General features: G+C 46.5%; 2 protein-coding genes across 7 annotated transcripts in view; one reads left to right on the top strand and one right to left on the bottom strand.

The window, feature by feature from the left end:
* Positions 1-7,192: 7,192 nt before the first annotated feature.
* HYI (hydroxypyruvate isomerase (putative)) lies at positions 7,193-9,745 on the top strand. Of its 2 annotated transcripts, none has more exons than XM_079100611.1 (8): positions 7,193-7,646; positions 7,738-7,849; positions 8,544-8,658; positions 8,812-8,890; positions 8,982-9,031; positions 9,136-9,205; positions 9,288-9,468; positions 9,580-9,745. In XM_079100611.1, exons 1-7 carry the CDS (start codon positions 7,448-7,450, stop codon positions 9,425-9,427), a joined length of 765 nt encoding a protein of 254 aa, XP_078956737.1. In that variant the 5' UTR covers positions 7,193-7,447; the 3' UTR covers positions 9,428-9,468; positions 9,580-9,745. The 2 variants fall into 2 exon arrangements, with proteins under 2 accessions (XP_078956737.1, XP_078956736.1); XM_079100610.1 differs by having other exon boundaries at positions 7,225-7,646; positions 9,334-9,468.
* Positions 9,746-9,869: 124 nt separating this feature from the next.
* Positions 9,870-19,424, bottom strand: part of SZT2 (SZT2 subunit of KICSTOR complex) — a 51,570-nt gene continuing 42,015 nt past the window's right edge. For 2 of the 5 annotated variants that reach the window (XM_079100579.1, XM_079100580.1), the window contains 11 exons: positions 19,209-19,408; positions 16,788-16,878; positions 16,505-16,585; positions 16,348-16,422; positions 13,716-13,929; positions 13,218-13,371; positions 12,947-13,069; positions 12,428-12,833; positions 12,205-12,321; positions 10,777-10,845; positions 9,870-10,620 (listed from right to left, as the gene is read on the bottom strand). In XM_079100579.1, coding sequence (XP_078956705.1) covers positions 10,477-10,620; positions 10,777-10,845; positions 12,205-12,321; positions 12,428-12,833; positions 12,947-13,069; positions 13,218-13,371; positions 13,716-13,929; positions 16,348-16,422; positions 16,505-16,585; positions 16,788-16,878; positions 19,209-19,408 — 1,674 coding nt within the window. In that variant the 3' untranslated portion in view covers positions 9,870-10,476. Of the gene's footprint in view, positions 10,621-10,776; positions 10,846-12,204; positions 12,322-12,427; positions 12,834-12,946; positions 13,070-13,217; positions 13,372-13,715; positions 13,930-16,347; positions 16,423-16,504; positions 16,586-16,787; positions 16,879-19,208; positions 19,409-19,424 lie in introns of those variants that run through there. The other 3 variants (XR_013757255.1, XR_013757256.1, XM_079100581.1) reach the window with 3 other exon arrangements.

Below are 19,424 nucleotides of genomic sequence, written 5' to 3'. Positions count from 1 at the left end.
TATCCTCAGACCTTTTTGTTGTTTATTTAGAGACAGGGCGTCCCTAAGTTGTTGAGGCTGACCTTGAACATGCAATCCTCCTGCCTCAGCCTCCCAGATGGCTGGTATTACAGGCCTAAGCCACCACTTTAAAATTGTCGAAAACTTTAAAGACTGATATTATCTAATTTTTTGAAGATGTAGAGAAATAGGTACTCTTAAAGGCTGTTAGTAAGAATATAAACTGATAAAGCTGAAGGGCAATTTAGCAGTGAATTAGAAGTTCAGATGTGCTCATCCTTTGATCCAATGAGTCCTCTTCTGGGGATCTTTACTGAAGAAATATTCATATTTGTACACAATGAAAGCATAGACAAGCATAGACCTATAAGCAAAAACAGCCAAAGATTTAATATGCAGAAATTTATTTATAAACAAGAATGTTTATTCTTGTAATAGTGAAGATTTGGAAGCAATCTTGTAATTCACCAATAGGGGAATAATAAAAATCTTTCTATTTTGGAATAAAATGCAGTTAAAGACTGGCCAAAGGGAGAGAGAATAATAAACTAGATTGAGTTTATAGACATTTTTAAAATAAGAAAATACTATTTATTGCCAAGTGGAAAAAACAAGTTGCAAAAATATATATACGTAACACCATGAATAGCATCCATGTGTGTAAAAAATAAACGAGAAGGATAGGATTCTGTAGTCAAGGTTACTGAGATTTTTCAAAATTGTAAACTTAAAAACTTAAAAAAATTACAACTATTCCCTTTAAACCATGCATACATGGGTTGTATTACTAAGTTTAAAGTTTGCATGTGGGTGGGTATTCAATTAGTTAACATTCCACCGGATTGCCAAGAGCTTTTATTTGTTACCAAGCATGCATATTTAAGAGAGGGAAAGAGAAGGGTTTTTGGATGTGATCCAACCCCCAGTGATAGCTTTGAAACTAAGGATAAAGGGCCAGTTATGGGAACCTCCTTTTAAAGATAAAGGTGTGTAACATGAACAGCAAATATTATTATATTCTTCCAAGAATATGGATGATTGCTCATGCAAGCACAAATTTTGTAAAGTGATTCAATGCTGTTTTGTATAATGATGTTATTATTCAATGTACTGTGTGTGAGAGATCATTCTGTTTAAATGTGCTGACATTTTAGTTATAGAGTCCTAATGTACATGTACCATGGGTATTCCAGTATGAATGCCTGGGATACAATGGAAATCAATGAAAGAAAAATTTTATCCAGGATTTAGTTTCCTTTTTGACACTGTTACAAACTGTCATGAATCCAAGAGATATGAAGTATTACTAGTAAAATGAAGTAAAGTAGGAAACTTAAATTCTAAAGTCTTAGAAATACAGGCTCAATGGCTCAAAAAATAATAGTGACACTTGAATGTTGATATTCTTAAATCTAGGCATCTATAACTGAACACATGGTTAGGTGTGAAAATATATAGCATGATATATGGAATCTGGTTTGAACATACTGATGAAAAGACTAGCAGCTCAGATAAGACAGTTAAAAAGAAATGAAGATGATCTCGTATAGAGCAAGATAGGAATGGGTTTAATGAAGAGTGGGTGAACTAAAAGAATTAGCATAATTTCATGACGCTGAAAGACAAAGATTCCCTCTTAGATATTGAAATCTCTAAGTTACTGTGGGATCACTCAGCCTATCACTACAAATTATGTGAAATGATATAAATTTATGAAATGATATAAATATATAGCTCTAGCACCCCACGTTTCCAGGCTTTAAATTGCTTTTTACCAAGAGAACCAAGTATTTACTGAAATGTGTATAATGGTGGATCCTGGAATAGGAAAAGTAAGTTAGTCCTGGGACATCTTGATTTTGCAGAATTAAGATGAAGCAAGAAAGCCAACCTGGCTTATTCCCTCAAGGTGGTTCAAGTGCTTACTAGAATGCCTCTCTCAGTTTTTCTTTGCTGCTTCTCTCTATCTTAGCTTTATCCTCCTGGGCTGACTGTCTCCAGGGGTATGATTCTATTAGGAAGGAGAACAGAGGGAATAGATGTTGGATAGGCAACCTACAACATCTGTAACAAGTACCACGGTTGGTACAGTTTGGCTCAGGTGCCCACTGATTGATAACCACTGTGGTTTGGAAATCAGAATCACATAAGAGATTGGAACTACTTGTTTACATCTTAAAGCAAAGAAGCTATGAAAGTGATGTACAATATTTCCCCTAAACAAGAGAACTGTTCCTAGAGAAAGCCAGAGGTCCTCTATTAAGGATCTATTATCTATTGCTACTAACAAATTACCCAAAATTCAGTGACTTAATGACTATTCACTCCTAAAGAGTTTCTGTGGATCAGGAAACCAGGGTAGTTTAGTTTGGTGTCTGACTCAAAGTTTCTCACAAGGCTGCAATCAAGGTGTTGGCCAGAGTACAGTCATTTTAAGGTTCAGTTGGGGCAGGATCTGCTTCTAAGCTCATTGATGTGGCTATTGGCCGGCCTTGGGTCCTTGACAGCTATTGGTCCATGTATTAGCTTGGGTTGGTGCTATAGTTAGGATCTTGTTTCCTCCAAAGGCCTATGTGGAAAAGGCTTGTTTTCCAGTCTGGTGGGATTGGGAGGTGGTAGAACCTTAAGAAATGGGGCCTAGAGGGAGGTATTCAGATCATTGGAGGTGGGCTGTGCCCTGGAAGGGAATTGTGTGATTCCAGCCCCTTTCTCTCTTTCACTTCCCAACCATGAGGTGATCGGTTTTGGTTCACCCTGTGCTCCTGCCACCGGACTAAAGCAACAGGACTAATCAATCATGGACTGAAGGTTCTGGAACCATGAGCCCAAATAAACCTTTTCTCTTTACAAGTTGGTTATCTCAGGTGTTTGTTGTAGTAATGGAAAACTGACTAACACAGGCTGCTATATCAAAATACCATAGACGGAGTGGCTTAAACTAGAAGCATCTACTTCTTATAGTTTATGGAGGCTGGGAAGCCAGAGATCAAGCTCTCCTGGCTTGCAGATTGTTGCCTTCTCACTGTGTCCTTACATGTAGAAAGAGGGAGAAAGCTCTGGTCTCCTTTTCTTTTCTTACAAGGACACTAATCCTATTATAAGGCCCTACATTCATGATCTCATCTAAACCTAATTATCTCCCAAAGATATCATCACATTGGCGATTAAGGTTTCAACTTATGAATTTTTGTATGTGTATGGGACAAATTTAGTTAACAATAACTAAAGACATCAGTTCCTCAATACAGTTTTGTCCATAGGGCATCACAACATGGCCTCTGTTTTTTCTCACACCAGGTGAGTGAAGGAGGGAGGGTACCCAAGACAGAAGCCACAGCCTTTTTGTAACATAATCTCTGAAGTGGCATGTTTGTCCTTTTCTATTTGTTATAAGTGAGACACACATTCAAGGGGAGAGGAATACCCAGGGGAATGAATACCGGGAGACAGAGATGATTTGGGTCCATTTTATAGGCTGTCTATGACAGGCTCTGAGCAGATCATATAATAAAGGACTATACTGAGCAAAGACCATCTAAAAAGCAGTGATCATAACCCAAACTACTCATAGGAACAATACAAACAAGCTGACTCTGGAGATAAACTCAACATTATGATGATACCACAATGAGAATGTTAATATGAAATGTGCTAACAGGTGGCAATAATGCACACAGAAGATTTTAAATTTGGTTTTATTGAATAGGAACCCAACATATAAAGATGGTATCTATAAAACATTTGTAAGCTATAAAGAAGAGTGATAAAATGAACATGCATGACTGTACCACCCAGTATAAGAGAAGGGGTGACAATGACTTTCAAGGCCTCCAAAGCCATCTTCTTCCTTTCTCCTGAAAAAGTCATCTTCATGCTGCATTTTGTGATCATTATTCACTTTATCATCATCGTTTTACTACAGATGTTTGTATTCCTACTCAAGATGTTGTTTGGTTTTCCTGCCTTTGGCTTTATACTAATGGAATTGCACTATATGCATTTCTTTCAAGATTTTGTTTCTGAGATTTATCCACTTGACGCCTTTGCATTGGTGTTTTCAATTTGACCCAGACTTCACTAAGCTCTTCATGTAGAGCTCCAGTACAAGAGCAAACTCAGTTATCACTTGTGCCCCCAGTTTTCTCTTCATTTTTCTTTCTTTCCTTTATTTTGGGGGGTGGTTGTACTGGGGATCAAACCCAGGGATGTTCTGCCAACCCCAGTTCTTTTTTTATTTTCTTTTTTTTTTTTCGGTGGGGGCGGGTATCAGGGATTGAACTCAGGGACACTCTAGCACTGAGCCACATCCCCAGACCGATTTTGTATTTTATTTAGAGACAGGGTCTCACTGAGTTCCTTAATGTCTTTCTTTTGCTGAGGCTGGCTTTGAACTTGTGATCCTCCTGCCTCAGCCTCCTAAAAACTACTGGGATTATAGGCGTGTGCCACTGAGTGTGGCTCTGTTTTTTTTTTTTTTTAATTTTGAGATGGGATCTTGCTAAGTTGCTTACGGCCTCTCTAAGTTGCTGAGGCTGGCTTTGAACTTGCAATCCTCCTGCTTCACTCAGCTTTTCTTGTTCCTGGGATTGCAGGTGCGCATGCCCACCCAGCTCTCTTCACTTTTTTATACAAAACAGTTTGACTATACTACAACTCATCTATATATGTCTTGATGGACATTTGTGTTAGTTCCATCTTTTTGCTACATAAATAGTACTGCTATGAACATCTCAGTGCTTGTTCCTGGCACACTTGTGCAAAAATTTCCTCAGGGAATACACCTGGAAAAGGAATTGTTGGATGGAATACATATAAACTTTAAGATATAATGCCAAATTGCTTTCTGAAGTGATTGTAGTGATTAACATTCTTATCAACAGTGAGTAAACATTCCAGTTGTACCAAATATTATCCAGTATTTGATTCTTTTATTTTTGCTAAAATGGAAATCATCATATGGAATTTTGCTGACATTTCAATTTATATTTCACACATGAATTGTTACATGTTTTAGCATATTGGTAAGTGCTATCCAGTGTCAGATGAGATTCTGAACTCTATACTCAAGTTTTAGTCAGTTTACAGATTGTTGTTACCTTAACAGAACATTAAATTCTTTGGTGAAATGCAAAGAATCAAGACTCGTAATTAGTATAATGCCTATGTTGCAAAGTGGTATAAGATAGAGACAATCAAATGATGAATACAGCAAATAATTTTTAGGCTGGGAATGGTGATGTAGCTTGGTGGTAGAGCATGAGGCTCTTGGTTCAAGTTCTAGCACACATGTGTGCACAAAAAAAGGAAAAAATGAAAATATTTTTCATGGACCTTGTATTCCTTATATATTTGTTTTAGAATGTTATGTGAAGATGTTGTAAGGTGATTAAGAGGAAAAGCGAGTCATATACGTCTAGTTTATGCAACATCTCTGCTGCCCTAAAGGATGTACAAGGAAAAAGGGGTGGGCCATTTGGGGGTGGACACATTTTGTTCCTGATTCACAGTCCAGAAGATGGTGCTGCTATGAAGGTCTTACATAGAGTTTGCATACTCAGGGATTTACAGTGAAGTGTTAATAAAGGATCTACTCTTCTTAGATGTCACGCTGGATTGTCAACTTTGGATTGTGAACCTGCTGAGGTGGGGACTGATTAAAATGCTAAACTTAGTGAGGTCACTTCCTGATTGGACTTTACCCAAGAAACACATTCCAGGATAAGCCAAAGGTCCAGGTATAAAGTCAGCTGCCAATGGGCAAGAAATCAGGTGATCAGGATTAGCTGGTGACAGTCTGTCCTTGGTGGTAAAGCTGAAAAAATGGAACCTGCCACTGATATTGATCAAATTATATTGTTATATTGTTTATTGTGGGCATATAAAAATATGTAACGACAAATCCCACCAGTAGGTACAACTATAATGCACCAATTTTAAAAAGTGGGAAAAATAAAACAAATGGAACCTGCCAATTACTTGGATTAACTACAGGATGAGTCTGACCCCAGGTGTCTGAGTGGGTCTGACTTGGGCAGACAGCAGTGACAAAACAAACAGTGGAAGCCAGGTGCTGGGTACACCTTGAACTCCTACCAACATTAGTACAGAAAAAGAGATCAAAATGACTTCATCTGTGGATTGTTGGGAGTATAAACTTACATTTCTGAAAAGTAACTTAGCACATCTATCAAGAACATATTCTTGTTTTTTGGCCATGTTAGTCTACTTGTAAGAGTCTGTAGATGAAAGTATGTTCATTCAAATTATCTCAGAAAACCCTAAGAGGCTAATTAGATGAGGAAACCCAGGAAAGTGGGAACATCCTAGCCTTGGGAAGGGTCAGACCTAGGAGCAGGTGTGAGTTTGGGCTGCCCTGAGAAAGCAAGGGGTTCTCAGTGCACTGCTTGCTTTCACAGTACTGTTACCCCTCCTCTCTGCTCTATCTTTTCTTTACCACCTACTCCTGCTTGTCTAGTTTCTATAGCCCCAGTCATCTGCTGACAATATCACTTCTTAATTCTCAGTTTTTTCTTGTTTGAACTCTTGATAGGGGAATCTGATTGCTCAGATTACCTTTCAAAACTATTCAAGTAAGAGATACTCTGCCTGTCTGTGGATTAGCTGCCCTTGGATCAGATGTCCCTCCCTTGGCTCAAATTAGCAGGCCTAAAAGGGGACAGCCAGCCCATAGCTGCTGACCAGTGGTGGGTCAGTTTCCCATATAAAGGACAAAATCTGAGGACAAACATTGTGTGATGGACATGCTTAGAAAAGGAATCTTTTAAAAAGATGCAGAAATGGGGACCAAGAGGTGCATTAAAGTGCTGTTATAGCACACACAATGTCTATCAATGGAGTAGCATGATATTTATGGGCTGTTTAAGATATGCAACAATGAGCAGCTTAATGCAGTGACTGAAGACTATTGAAAAACACAGAAAATGCTCACAAGATATTACTGGGAAAAAACAGACTATAAGACTGCATATTCAATATGATCAGAATTTTTTAAGAAAAAATGCACATTTATTTTTTAATCTGTAAGGGAAAATTAATGGGTTAGTCGTGTGATACCTGGCAGTATAAAGTTATTTGGTCATAACTTTCAAATCTTTCCTAATTAATAGACACCTTTTTTTTTTTTTTTTTTTTTAATAGTAGAAATTATTTAAATATTGAAGTCCGCGTTCCTTCATTTTGACCAGACCTGGGATGGCCTCTTCCCGGTTCCCAGTCCAGGGGGCGCGCGCTGCCGCCCGGCCTCTTCCTCTCTCCAGTGGAAAAAGGTCCTTTTCTGCACGGTCGCAGGTTTTCCAACTCGTTGCCTTTCTAACCACAGACCCACACACGCTGCTTCCGAAGGCCAGCCCAGGGAGCTCTGGCGCCGCCCGCCGGCCTTCCGCCTTCCGGTGGCTCGCGGACTCTGCCTGGTCCGGCCTGTCGCGGCATGGCTCCGCTGCGCTTCTCCGCCAATCTGTCGTGGCTGTTCCCGGAGCTCCCCGACCTCCCTGCGCGGCTGCGGGCCGCAGGCAGCTCGGGCTTCGAGGCCGCCGAAGTGGCCTGGCCGTATGCGGAGCCGCCCGGGGCTCTGGCGCGCGCGGCGCGGGCAGCCGGGCTGCAACTGGTGCTGATCAACACGCCCCCGGGTGCGCCCTGGGGCCGAAGGCGGCCGGGGCGGCGCGCGGCGTGGGAAGCACGGGGTCCCTGAGCTGAAACTGAGGCCCCTTTTCTCCGCAGGAGACCAAGAGAAGAGGGAAATGGGCCTGGGGGCCGTCCCCGGGAGACAGGCGGCCTTCCGAGAAGGGTTGGAGCAGGCTGTGCTGTACGCCAAGGCTCTGGGCTGTCCTAGGTATCCCGCTCTGTCCCCCTCTCACCCAAGACCATAGAGTCGGGGTCAGAGAAGAGGTCGCCAGTTCTGAGACGCAGGGGCTCCGGGGCCTGAGCCCACTGGCCCTTCTCCAGCCCTCTAGTTGGTCTTAAATTGCGTTTGTGTATTTTATGTGTCATTCTGTTTGCCGTGCTTTTTCATGAACATCCCACGGGAGCTCAGTCTGACCAGGGAGAAAGCAGCTTAAATACAGCCTGGGATCCAGTGAAGGACATGGGAGCTGTGGGAGCAGGGTAGGCACCTAAGCCTGACTGGGACCAGAGAAAGTTGTATACAGAAGCTTAGAGAGGAAGTAGGCAGCATGGAATGCCCAAAGGCAAAGGTCAAAATCATTTTTTAAAAACTGAGAATCAGACGTGTTTACAGGCTGAGGGGAAGGGCCAAGGGAAAGGAGAGGTTGAAAGTACAGGAGGGTTAAATGAAGGTTCCTGTGGCAGAATGATGGATTGACCCTAAAATGGCATCTGGGAAAAGACCTGACCTTGGGCTGACACAGGAGTGCCTGGGGATAAGAGGATACTTGAATACCTATGCCCAGGTGGTATGGACCACAGGCCTGGAGAGATGGGTGAGGGTCAGCACGGTGAGCGGGCATCCAGGGAGAGGTGCACAGGGAACTAACAGCATGAAACTTCTAGTCCCATCTTCCCCACAGGATCCACCTGATGGCTGGCAGAGTACCTCAGGGGGCTGATCGAGCAGCAGTCAGGGGTGAGATGGAGACAGTTTTTTTGGAGAACCTGAGGCATGCAGCTGGAGTTTTGGCTCAGGTGAGAAGTGGAAATATGCACTTACATGTGTGTAGGTAGAGGGGTGCACACTGACCCTGTCAGGTCAGACTGACACGTGTGTTGGCCAATGACTGACTAATGGGGAACAAACTTGGGAAGTAGTGCTATTCATAGCCTCCAACATGGTGCTAGGAGAACCTCGTGGGACTGCTGGAGCCCATTAACACCCGCATCACTGACCCCCAGTACTTCCTGGATACACCCCAGCAGGGTAGGACTCCAGTCTTATTCCTCCTCCTGTTCCTTTTGATTCCTATGGTCTCCTTGAGTCTAATGGCTCCCCTCCCTGGCTTCTTTCTTAGCTGCAGCCATCTTACAGAAGGTTGGAAGATCCAACCTCCAATTACAAATGGTGAGTGGGAGGAAGGGGGTGCTTCTCAGAGAGCCTGTTCTCTAAATCTGGGGAAAATGGTGGGAGGCACCTGAGAGGTCTGACTATAGAATTCTCTTCCCCAGGATATATTCCACTGGCAGATCATGGATGGGAACCTGACAGGAAACATCCGGGAGTTCCTGCCCATCGTTGGTGAGAGGGCTCCCTTCCTTTGTACCTTCTTGATCTGCCGTGCTGCTTCCTCTGCTTGTCCACCCCTGACTCTGTCCCTTAGGCCTCAACAAGAGCCTGGCCCCATGGCTTTCCACATCTGTCCCTAGGGCATGTGCAGGTGGCACAGGTCCCTGGCAGAGGGGAGCCGGGGAGCCCTGGGGAACTGCATTTCCCCTACCTGTTCCAGTTGCTGGAAGATGAAGGCTACCAAGGCTTTGTGGGCTGTGAATATCGGCCTCAAGGTGAGGTTCCAGGTGTGGCCCTGGGGAAGGAGTCTCTAAAGGGACAGGTATTGGACAGGGGCTGGTTTTCTCTTGGTAAGCTGAGATGCCATTGCCTCCCTTTCCCTACAGGAGACACAGTTGAGGGTCTGAGTTGGCTACGTTCATACTGGGATAGTAGGGGCCACCCACGGGTTGTCCAGTGAGGTCCTGCATACCACCCGAATGCCTCTCTGGGGCAATGAGTGAGCACCCCGAATCATCATCTTTGAATTAAAGACAACCTGCTGAACAATTTCATATGTGTATGTTATGGGGTGGAGGACACACAGTGTCTAAAGCTTCAGTTTCTTTGAGTTGCTTCCCTCCCATTGAGAAGGGACACACGGCTCATGCTCAAATCCTCCAGTTGGTGCCAGAGTTGCTGTGGGAAAAGGAGAGATTTTAAGCCTTCCTCCTCACTTAAAATGAGGAACCGGGGTCTAAGAGTAAAAGGGCTTGGCTCTGGTCACGTGTACTTGAAAGGCAGAGCTCAGATAGGAACCAAGGTCTCATCTCAATAGCAATGTCCGGCAGTGATGTCCAAATAGGAATGAAGACCAGAAGTCTAAGGTGGGCAAGCAGGTGGCTGACGGTGACCAGACTGAGAGGCAGGATTCCAGCAGAACTTAATGGGTGAGTGCTTATTACTTGGCATGAAGAATTCCCAAGACTCTAGCAAGTGGACCGGAAGGAGTTGTCCGCTTCTGGAAGATCTGAGGAGCTTGAGAGGGAATGGGTTCCTTAGAGAGCTGACCTCACCCCCTAGAGTCCTGGGCTGGTCAGCAGCTATAAGTGTTTAGAGAGGACAGTCCCTGCTGCCAGGCTGTAGTAGTAAATCCCCAGATATATTCATAAAGCCTTTGGTGTCATTCAGTGTGCAAGCTGGCCGTAGGGCCTGGGGGTGCTAATTAGTCCTGCCCCAGATAGGCAATCTTACAGATGCATGATTCAATGTACAATTCAAGTGGCATTCAGTGGTCCACTTCCTCAGAGGAGGCGGGTCCAGAGGGTGAAACAGGCTGTATTGATGACGGACTCTAAGTGGTGGTAGGTGGAGACCAGCTGGGCAGGGGGGCTCTCGCTCTCCTGAGGCTGCACTGGGAAGGGCTCTCGGAAAACCACTGTCAGAGACTATGGGGAACATAGTAAGAGTGAGAGAAGGCCATAGAAAAGGACAGGGAGAAGGGCTCAGGAAGAGTGGGCACCCAACGTCAGTAGGCTCTGAGGTGATCATTTGGAGTATAGCCTCCCACTGGGCTGACACAAAGTCCCCACCCCTGTTCTCACCGTCTTTCCCAAGTGGGAGTCCAGAAACACTAGTACAAAACAGTCAGTGAACTTCTGATTCAGCACAACCTGCAGTGACAGATGATGTGAGTGGGCAGTGAGGTTTGTCTCACCCTGGGATGGGGGGTGCTGACCTCTTGCAGGGCATCCTGTGGAGATGGCAAGAAGAGGAAAGGCTTCCTCCTATCACCATGCCCAAGCCCAGCTGGACCGTTTCTTTACACTAAATCTCAGTTCACATGCTCACTGGCCTGCCAATCAGCCTGTCCAACCCTCCTCAGAATGATTCTAGAGGCCCTGCACACAGCACACTGTGCTGGTTGCCTGGCACACTGAATCCAACCAGCAAAGGAGTTTAGTACTCTTGGCATGATGCCTCCTCCTTGCTTCCTGTCCTGGGTCTCTTATCTCTGACCCCACCCTTGGAACTATCCCTTGATGTCCAGGTGCCCCCTAATACTTGGCTTTGGGATCCACCCCTGGGGTGATTTCTCCTCCGCCCCAAGGCTTCATACTACTTGTTCACATGGTTGCTGCCTAGGTCTCTGCTGAGCGCAACGCCTGATATTCACACACCTCCAGACAGTAAAGGTCCTTATGGGCCTCAGGCTCAACTTGGCCACCCTTCTCCCAAACCCACGCCTGCTTCAGTATTCCCAACACTGCAGGAGCACCCCAACTGCCCATATCCACCTACACCACTGCAGCCTTGGTTTCTGGATAACACTCAGAAATGAATCTTCCCCACAAGCACCATGTTGCGGGGCCCCTCACCAGGCTCCGATGCCTGCTTTCTCATGTGCAGTCTCTGCTCAAATGCCTCCTCTCCTGAACCACAGCTCTCACTGCGCCCATCTCCTTAGTCTCTGTAATTCCCTAGACGTGTGCCTACCACCATAGTGCTTTTCTCCCTAGTTGTCCTTGACAGCTGTGCTTTCAAACTTCAACATGCACACATCACCTGGGGATACTGCCAAGATGCAGATTTGAGTGTGTGTGTGTGAGGTCTGCATTTCAGCAAGCTCCCATGTGATGCTGACACTGCTGCTCTGAGGATCACTTTGAGTAACCAGATGTTAAAGCCCCAGAGCTCCCTGTGGACTCCAAACTCCAAGACCAACCACTGATGGAGTTCTGAGAGCTCCCTGGGTTGCCAGTTCTAGAGCTTGGCCCTCAGGATCTCAAGCCCAGGTGTGTGTTCTTGGTGAGCCTTTGAGGACAAAGCTCTTAGTTAATTCTCAGCAAATCATATGCTGGGGATAAGTGCTCAAGGGTTTTACATCTGTCTGTGTAGTCCCATTCCATCTAGGTCTTGCTCTAGGGAAGAGCTTATATGGTTTGGCTGAGCTCCTTAAGGGGGACATCTGTCATCTTTGATGAGAATTTCTGCTGTGCTTCCCCTTTTAGAGGAGGGTCAAGGGAACTTACCAGGTACTGAGTCCCCAAATCTGGGCTCTGGAAATGGCGACAGCTCTGGGGAAAGCGGCTCAGGAGAACCTTGATCAGGCTCTGGTACCAGGAGACCGTCATGGACAGGAAGCAGTCCTGGGAGAGGGTTCACAGGCCTGAATATGCTATTCCTGAGTCACCTAAGACTCCTTTACCCTTACCATGGCTGCCTGTGGAATTTCTGGAGCCCACAGTCTCTTACCAGCTGGGGGTCAATGTCTCCAATGGATTTGGCATGAACTGCCTCTAGAAGCTCCTCCAGCTCTGCCAGGGCCAGGCGCCCCCCAAGCCTTAGCCGGTCAGGCCCTGGTGGCTCCAGCAAGAAGAGGCGCTTCCAGAGGGTGTCCCGACGGCAATGCCCACCAGCTAGCCGGACTAGCTGAGCCAGCCGTGCCCGGGCCATGCCCACCTCTGCAGCCAGTGGTGGGAACAGAGGAGCTGGCCCCGGGACTAGGATAAGCCCTGAGGTCTCCCCAGGGCTGCCAGCTATGCTCCCAGGAGCCTCTGGCTCGGGGGGCAGTCTGGGTGGCTTCCGGAACCGGCGCATGTCAGCAGTGAGTCTGGGGAAGAGTTCTCGTTGGCTGGTGAGCACCACGAAGAACTGCAGCCTGGTTTGGGGAGGGCAGGAGAGTGGGGTGGAGGGGTCACAGCAAGACACACACAGGGAAGGAGGAGGAGGCAGCTGGGAAGTGGGCATATTCAAGGTGGGGGATCTGCTGACCGCAGAACATGCCGCTCAGCTTCTCCTTGCTCCTCAAAGGGTGCAGCACAGTGACAGACAAGCAGAGATACATCAAAGTCATCCTGGTGGCGAAGTCCCTCAGAGTCTAGGTAGGAGCCAGAGCTATGCATTGGGGGTGGGGAAGATGTCAACTCTGAGATGCTAATGAAACCAACCCCACCCCATGCCCAAGAAAACACGGGTCTCCCTATTTGTGAGTGTGACCCCAACCTCAGCCACACCGTAGTGTGTGCCTCCTTCCCAGTCTTACCTGTGCCATGCTGACACTAGGGCATATTCATTATGTTCTGGGCCTCCTGGACGGGCCATACGTAGTGGCTTCATGTGGTAAGAGCTGGCATGATCAGCTACATAGTTGTATAGCTGGTGGGCAGCAATGAGTGGTGTGGGGAGCTCCAATGTCCCTAAGGGGCAGGTCACAGAAACAGCAGACACTAAACCTGGGACAGGCACCCTGATCTGGTGGGGCTGACTGTAGGCAGAGTGGCTCTGCCTTCCTGGGGAGCTCCTGAGTTTCCATGGAACACTGAGATGGGATGAAAGAGACTCAGAACAGAGCATAGGGTACACATGACATTGGGCCCAACTTTGATATGAGACCCAGAATAGAAACATGGGGATGTAATATGAATAATATGGGAAATTAACAACAGGAGACCACTTGCCCTGGGAGATAGTTCCACCAGACCTGGAGACACTCTGTGGCCTGTTTGTTTTGGGGCTCATGGGCTTGCTCTAGGGCACCAACCTTGGTAAATGTGATTGCGGCCAAAGTGGGGTCCATCAGGGTGGTGGGCCAAGAAGTGTCGCAGGAAGGTGGTGAGGTGGTAGCCATGCCGCAGCACCAGATGGGCACCCAGCACATGCTGGTGCACAAGACGCAGGTGGAAGTCATAGCTGAAGGAGTGCACGTGCATCAGGTCCCGCACCTTGTCGCACTCCTCTGTGAATAGCATGGACAGCTGGGGGGGTGGCAGCAGGGGACAAGGCTATTAGCATGTGGCAGCACAGGCTGCCCAATTCATAGTTCCCTACTTTTGGGAAAGGAGAAGCTGCCCCAGATTTCCTCTGTTGCTGTGGGCCTTGCAGAAATCCTTCTACCAGAACAGCTTCTAGGGGAAACCCTTCTCTCTCTCTTTTTTCTTTTGAGGCAGGGTTTCACTATGTTGCCCAGGCTGGTCTTGAACTCCTAGGTTCAAGTGATCCTCTTGCCTCAGTCCCCTGAGTAGCTATGACTATAGGCACACACCTGATTTACTCTCAATTTTTAATACCATATTATCACTCTAGGACTATTTTGAGAGTTGGGCCTTTTTACTCATTATCCCAGATCCTGCCAGGGTCTAGCCTAGATTGTTTGATGCAAATGTCTGAGTATCTACTATGTACCCACCAGCAACCGTTCTAGGAGCTGGGGACATGGAGAACAGACACAAACTCCTTCCCTTAAGAAGCTTACAGTCCAGTTGTGGGAGACAGGATAATAAACATCAGACAGAATAAGTAATTACAAAGTACACTAGAAGATGGTGTTATGGGAAAGCAGTGGTCTGGTGAGGCCAGGTATGCATTTACTATCAGAAAGCTTTTCTTACCATTTGTGTACAATGTGTCAAAATGCATTCTGCTGTCATGTATAACTAATTAGAACAAATAAAAAAATTAACAGGAAAAAAATAAAGCTTTTCCTGGTCTTTCATACCTCTCCAGCTTTACCTTCCTACCATACCACCTGCTCTTCCCAAGGACATCACATATTCTCTCCTCTACACTTTGCCTGTGTGCTTAAAGCTGCCTCTGGAATACCCCACCAGGGATAGGCCAGGTGGGCTTCCTGACATGTGCCTGCCTGCCTGTGAATGATTCACTGAAAGAAGAAGGCAGGCAGGCCGAGACATGGAGTGGGTATGTCTTGGTGAAAATCACCATTCCTAACTGTTAACAACTGGGCGTGTGGTGCTGGAATGACAGAACATACCTAGCCATTCTGGGGGCACTGAGCTTATGAGTTAATAAAGCAGGAAACAAATGACTGTAGGAGTCAGACTAGTTGTATGACCTTGCATAGTCACAACCTCTCTGTGCTTCAGTTTCCTCATCTACCATGGAGATAATGTGCAGGTCTCCTGAATTAGAAGCAGTGTGATGAAACAAAGCTGAGATTTGAACCCAACAATGCCCTGCAGAGCTGTGTGTCCAGCGACAGTCCTCTATGAAGCTGTCTCCGTATCTACAGAGAAGTAAACTGTTCCTCTTTACCTAGTATGTACACTGAGCACTTCATGGACAATGTCAATCATGATGCAAGTTAGAAACATGAGCAGTGTTAAGAGTGCCCAGCTGGAGGGAGATTAGGGGACACGGAAGCCAGAAGGAAGCTCAGGAGAGTAATGGGAGTGGGTCCCTTCAATTCCAGAGGGAGGTGAAGAAGCACCTGCCCATCCAAAACTCTCTTCTGAGCACTCTGGTGCATAAACACACCATGCTTTTTTCTGGGTCACATTACCCTGTGATCTCCAGTGACCAGGTATCCACACATAAATCAAAGGAAACCATCTATGGCTGGATGTGAGCTGCCAATATGAGAGTCCCATGCAATGGAGAGAAGTCTGCACTGACTGAACTGGATCAAATCAGATCCTGATATCTCAGAAAGTACATGCAAGGTAGAGACCAGGTATAGCCCCTAGTGTGACATTCTTGGCAGCCCGAGGAGCTGAACTAACTAACTAGAGCAAGGGTTCCAGGTCCCTGACCTCACTTGATACCTGACTCTTTGTGAGCATTCCTAAGTAAGTGCTTGCCCCTCCTGGGATACGAAGGCCCTGCCTGGAGGCAGACTGGCAGGATATAAATAATAACTAAGTGCCAGGAGTACACTGTGTGGGCCAGAACTCTGGTCCTCATTCTCTGTTAGTGACATACAGACAATGCCAGGCTGTCTCCATCTCTAGATTAGGCCAGGATGGTGCATGGCACTGACCTAAACATGTGTCACATTACCCACTGTGCTCAAATGTCTTCATTGTTCAGCTATCCATGGTTATGGATGACCACTGTGCTAGCTACTGTTAGTGCCAGAAGACCACTGGGCTGGGCCACTGTGCTAGACTGCCTTCTGCCTTGGTGCCATGGCTGGATGCAGTATTGGGCTACCCAGGGTTAGACTGGTGGGTGGTTCAGTCATAGCACCAGAATGCAGAATGACCACTGACATAGCCAGGCTATGGCACCAGGTCAGTCACTGAGCCAGACTGCCTGCTGTATTATTTTTATTATCACTAGATGGGTCATGGAACCATGCTGCCCACAGGACACTGGGGCTGTAGTGACTGTGCCTACACCTTGTCCACCCATATACCTCTGTCCCTGTCACATACCTGAGAGTTGACAGCTTGCCCCATTGGGATTCGGGAACATTCCAGGGCAAACTGTTTCACACAGAAGTAACAGCCCTGCAGATAGAGTAAGATGGGGTCAGGTGGGTGAGAGACAGGTGGGGTTGTTTCTTTCCACTCAGTGCTCCCCCCTGCTCACCTGGAAAGTTAACTCCATGAGAATGATGCCTCCAGGTAGTGCCCGCTGCAGGTGGTAGGTAGTGACTGGAGAGCCTGTGCTCTGAAGAAAAGGAGGGCAAGTGTCGGGGGCTCACCAGCCTTGAACCAACCAGCAGGACACAAGTTCTTTGGGTCTCTGACTTTAGTGGTTTTAGTCTGGGGTCAGCAACCTCAAACCATTACTCAGGACCAATCTGTATCTTGGGAAATAGTTCAGGGTTGGTGACACTTGCTAACTATTACATTATATGATACTGAGTTACCTTGGGGCTCCCCTCAGTCTTGGTTTTTGGGCAGGAGAAAGAGCCTCGACCTTCTGTTCCAAGGATAGCCATTGCCCGCAGCCGGCTGGTGCTGTAGGAAAGAGACAGGCAAGAGGTTGAAGCAGGCCAAGGGGTCAAAGAATATGGTTAGCAGACCATTTTACGTGTAACTGTTTTGTAGGAGAGGCCCAGAGAAGGGACTTGCTCAGGGTCCCACAGTGAGCAAGTGGCAAGGCTGAGCCTGGAGTCCAGGTCTAGACTGCAGGGCAAGGCTCTCTCCACAGCTGCTGCCGCCTTATGGGAAGTGAGCTGTGCTTGGTGGGGAGGGGAGCACAGCCTGGTTCTCTATGGTGGGAAGGAGGAGAACACAAGAGGGAGGGGGAAGATGAAGCCTAAGAATTCACTAGGAAAATTCAAGGAGATGCTTGATGTCCTCATTAAAAACTTTCCTCTGAGAGGGAACAGTTGTTCTCTTTTGATTGGAGAGTGATGGTCCCAGCATTTCACAGGCCTACCGTTCTTTGTTCTTAACTGGGAAGCAAGGGGAGATGAGAAGCAGGGAAGAACAGTGAACAAGGACCAAATAGATAGGGTTGCTGGGTCTCATTTGCTTACGCCAAGGAGCCATAATTTTTTTTTTTTTTTCTGGTGCTGGGGATTGAACCCAGGGCCTTAGTACTTGCGAGGCAAGCATTCTACCTACTGAGCTATATCCCTAGCCCAAGGAGCCATAACTCTTGCTGGGGGTCAAAGCTTGGGTCACTGGCAGACAAAATGTCCCATGTAATATTCAAGAAAATTAGGATAAGACTTAAGTAGTGATTAGTGATCATTAAAGATTGGTGAGAAAGGAAAACTTGACTCTAAATTGTTTTTTAAACTCAGTGTCTTGTAAAAAAGGAATTGAGGGCTGGGGATGTTGCTCAGTAGTAGAGCACTTGCACCCCAGGTTTGATCCCCAGCACTACACACACACACACACACACACACACACACAAAAAAAAAAAAAAAAAAAAGGAATTCAGATTTTGGGGAAGAATATAACCAAAGGGAAGGTAAAAACTACAATCTTTTATAGAAGCTCTTAAAGTTGCACACTGACTGTCCAGGGCAATGCACTAAATCACCCCTCACTGGGATTGTGGAGGAGTGAGCTGGCCACTGTGAATCAGGGATGGGGCTCCAAGGAAAGGCTTCTCTTCCTAGTACCTGGACTTAAGAGAGGGATGTCTGGGAAGAAGAGAGGTGGTTATAAAAACACCAAGGAGTCAGAATTGGCTTTCTGGACCAAGGTGTTGTCTTGGGTATGGAAGAAGTGTATTTTATACTTAAAAAAAGTACGTTAACAGGGCTGAGGTGTGGCTCAGTGGCAGAGTGCTTGCCTAGCACATGTGAGGTACTGGATTTGATCCTCAGAACCACATAAAAAAATGAATAAATAAAATAGTTATTATGAAAAAAAGTATATAACAGAAGCTGGGTATAGTGGTACACACCTATAATCCCAACAACTGGGGAGGCTGAGGCAGGAGGATTGCAAGCTCGAGGCCAGCCTTAGCACTTAGTGAGATATTGTTTCAAAAAGAAAAAAAAAAAGTGGAGGGACAGGTGCTTGGGATGGGATGTAGCTTGGTTGTAAAGAGCTCCTGGGTTCAATTCCCAGTACCAAAAACAAATAAATAAAAGTAACTGAAAATGGAGAGGGGCAAGAAAATGTCTTGATAAACACAAGTATGAAGACACAAAAAAAATTGTGTGTAATGTGAACAGACTATTTTTCTCACATAGCCACTGGGAAGGACTGGGAACACAGACTCTGAAGACCTCAAAAATAGGACTCTGAGATCTGACACAGAATGGGAAAGGTAGCTGCAGAGCTGCCAGTAAGTGCAGGGGAGTAGAAGGTGGTAACAGAAGGCAGCCTCCTTCCTAAGGGTCAGACCTGACAGGAGGGCCAGGTAGAGAACATGACTAAGAACAGGTCATCAACAGCGATGCAAGTAGGCCCAAGACAGAGGTCCTTGGTAAGGAAGGGACACTGAATCTCAGGAGGCCAGAGAGATGACCAGCACACACATCGGTGAGACCCAGACCCAAAAGCTTATTAGAAGCATGTATGAGATTCATGTGTGTGTGAACATATAAACAAACATATAAACACACGAGTTTATATGTGGGCACAAACTCAGTGCGATTGCACACAGTTGTGAATGGATGTGCTCATGAGTTCCATGAACTGTATGAGGTTTGTAGGACATGCACGAAGGCTGCATGGGAGTGTCCAAGATCCTCATGTGTGCATGCCATTCCGATGGGATGAACATATACAAGGTCGGAGTTGTCAAAGTAGGACCCATGTGAAGAGGAAGGGCTATGGAACTGAACCTGCAGCGTAAAAGAGGGAAGGAGGGGGAGGCTCACCTACGGGCAGGCGAGGGGGGCCGCAGTGGAACCAGCACAAAGCCTATGCTCTGCAGATACTGCACGTATTGCTGCAGGAAGGCCAAGCTGAGCTCCTTCAGCCAAGGCTCCTCACGGGCTCCTGGTGGAGGCATATCCAAGGATTCGCAGCTTGTGGGAGCCTCTCGACTCCCAGACCCTGACTCAGGACGATGGCGTCGCTGTGGGAGTGAAAAT

This window comes from Sciurus vulgaris, assembly GCF_902686455.1.
Source record: "Sciurus vulgaris genome assembly, chromosome: 1".
Lineage (NCBI taxonomy): Eukaryota > Metazoa > Chordata > Mammalia > Rodentia > Sciuridae > Sciurus > Sciurus vulgaris.
Note: the sequence above shows the minus strand (reverse complement) of the source record. Positions and strands in the feature narration are given on the sequence as shown.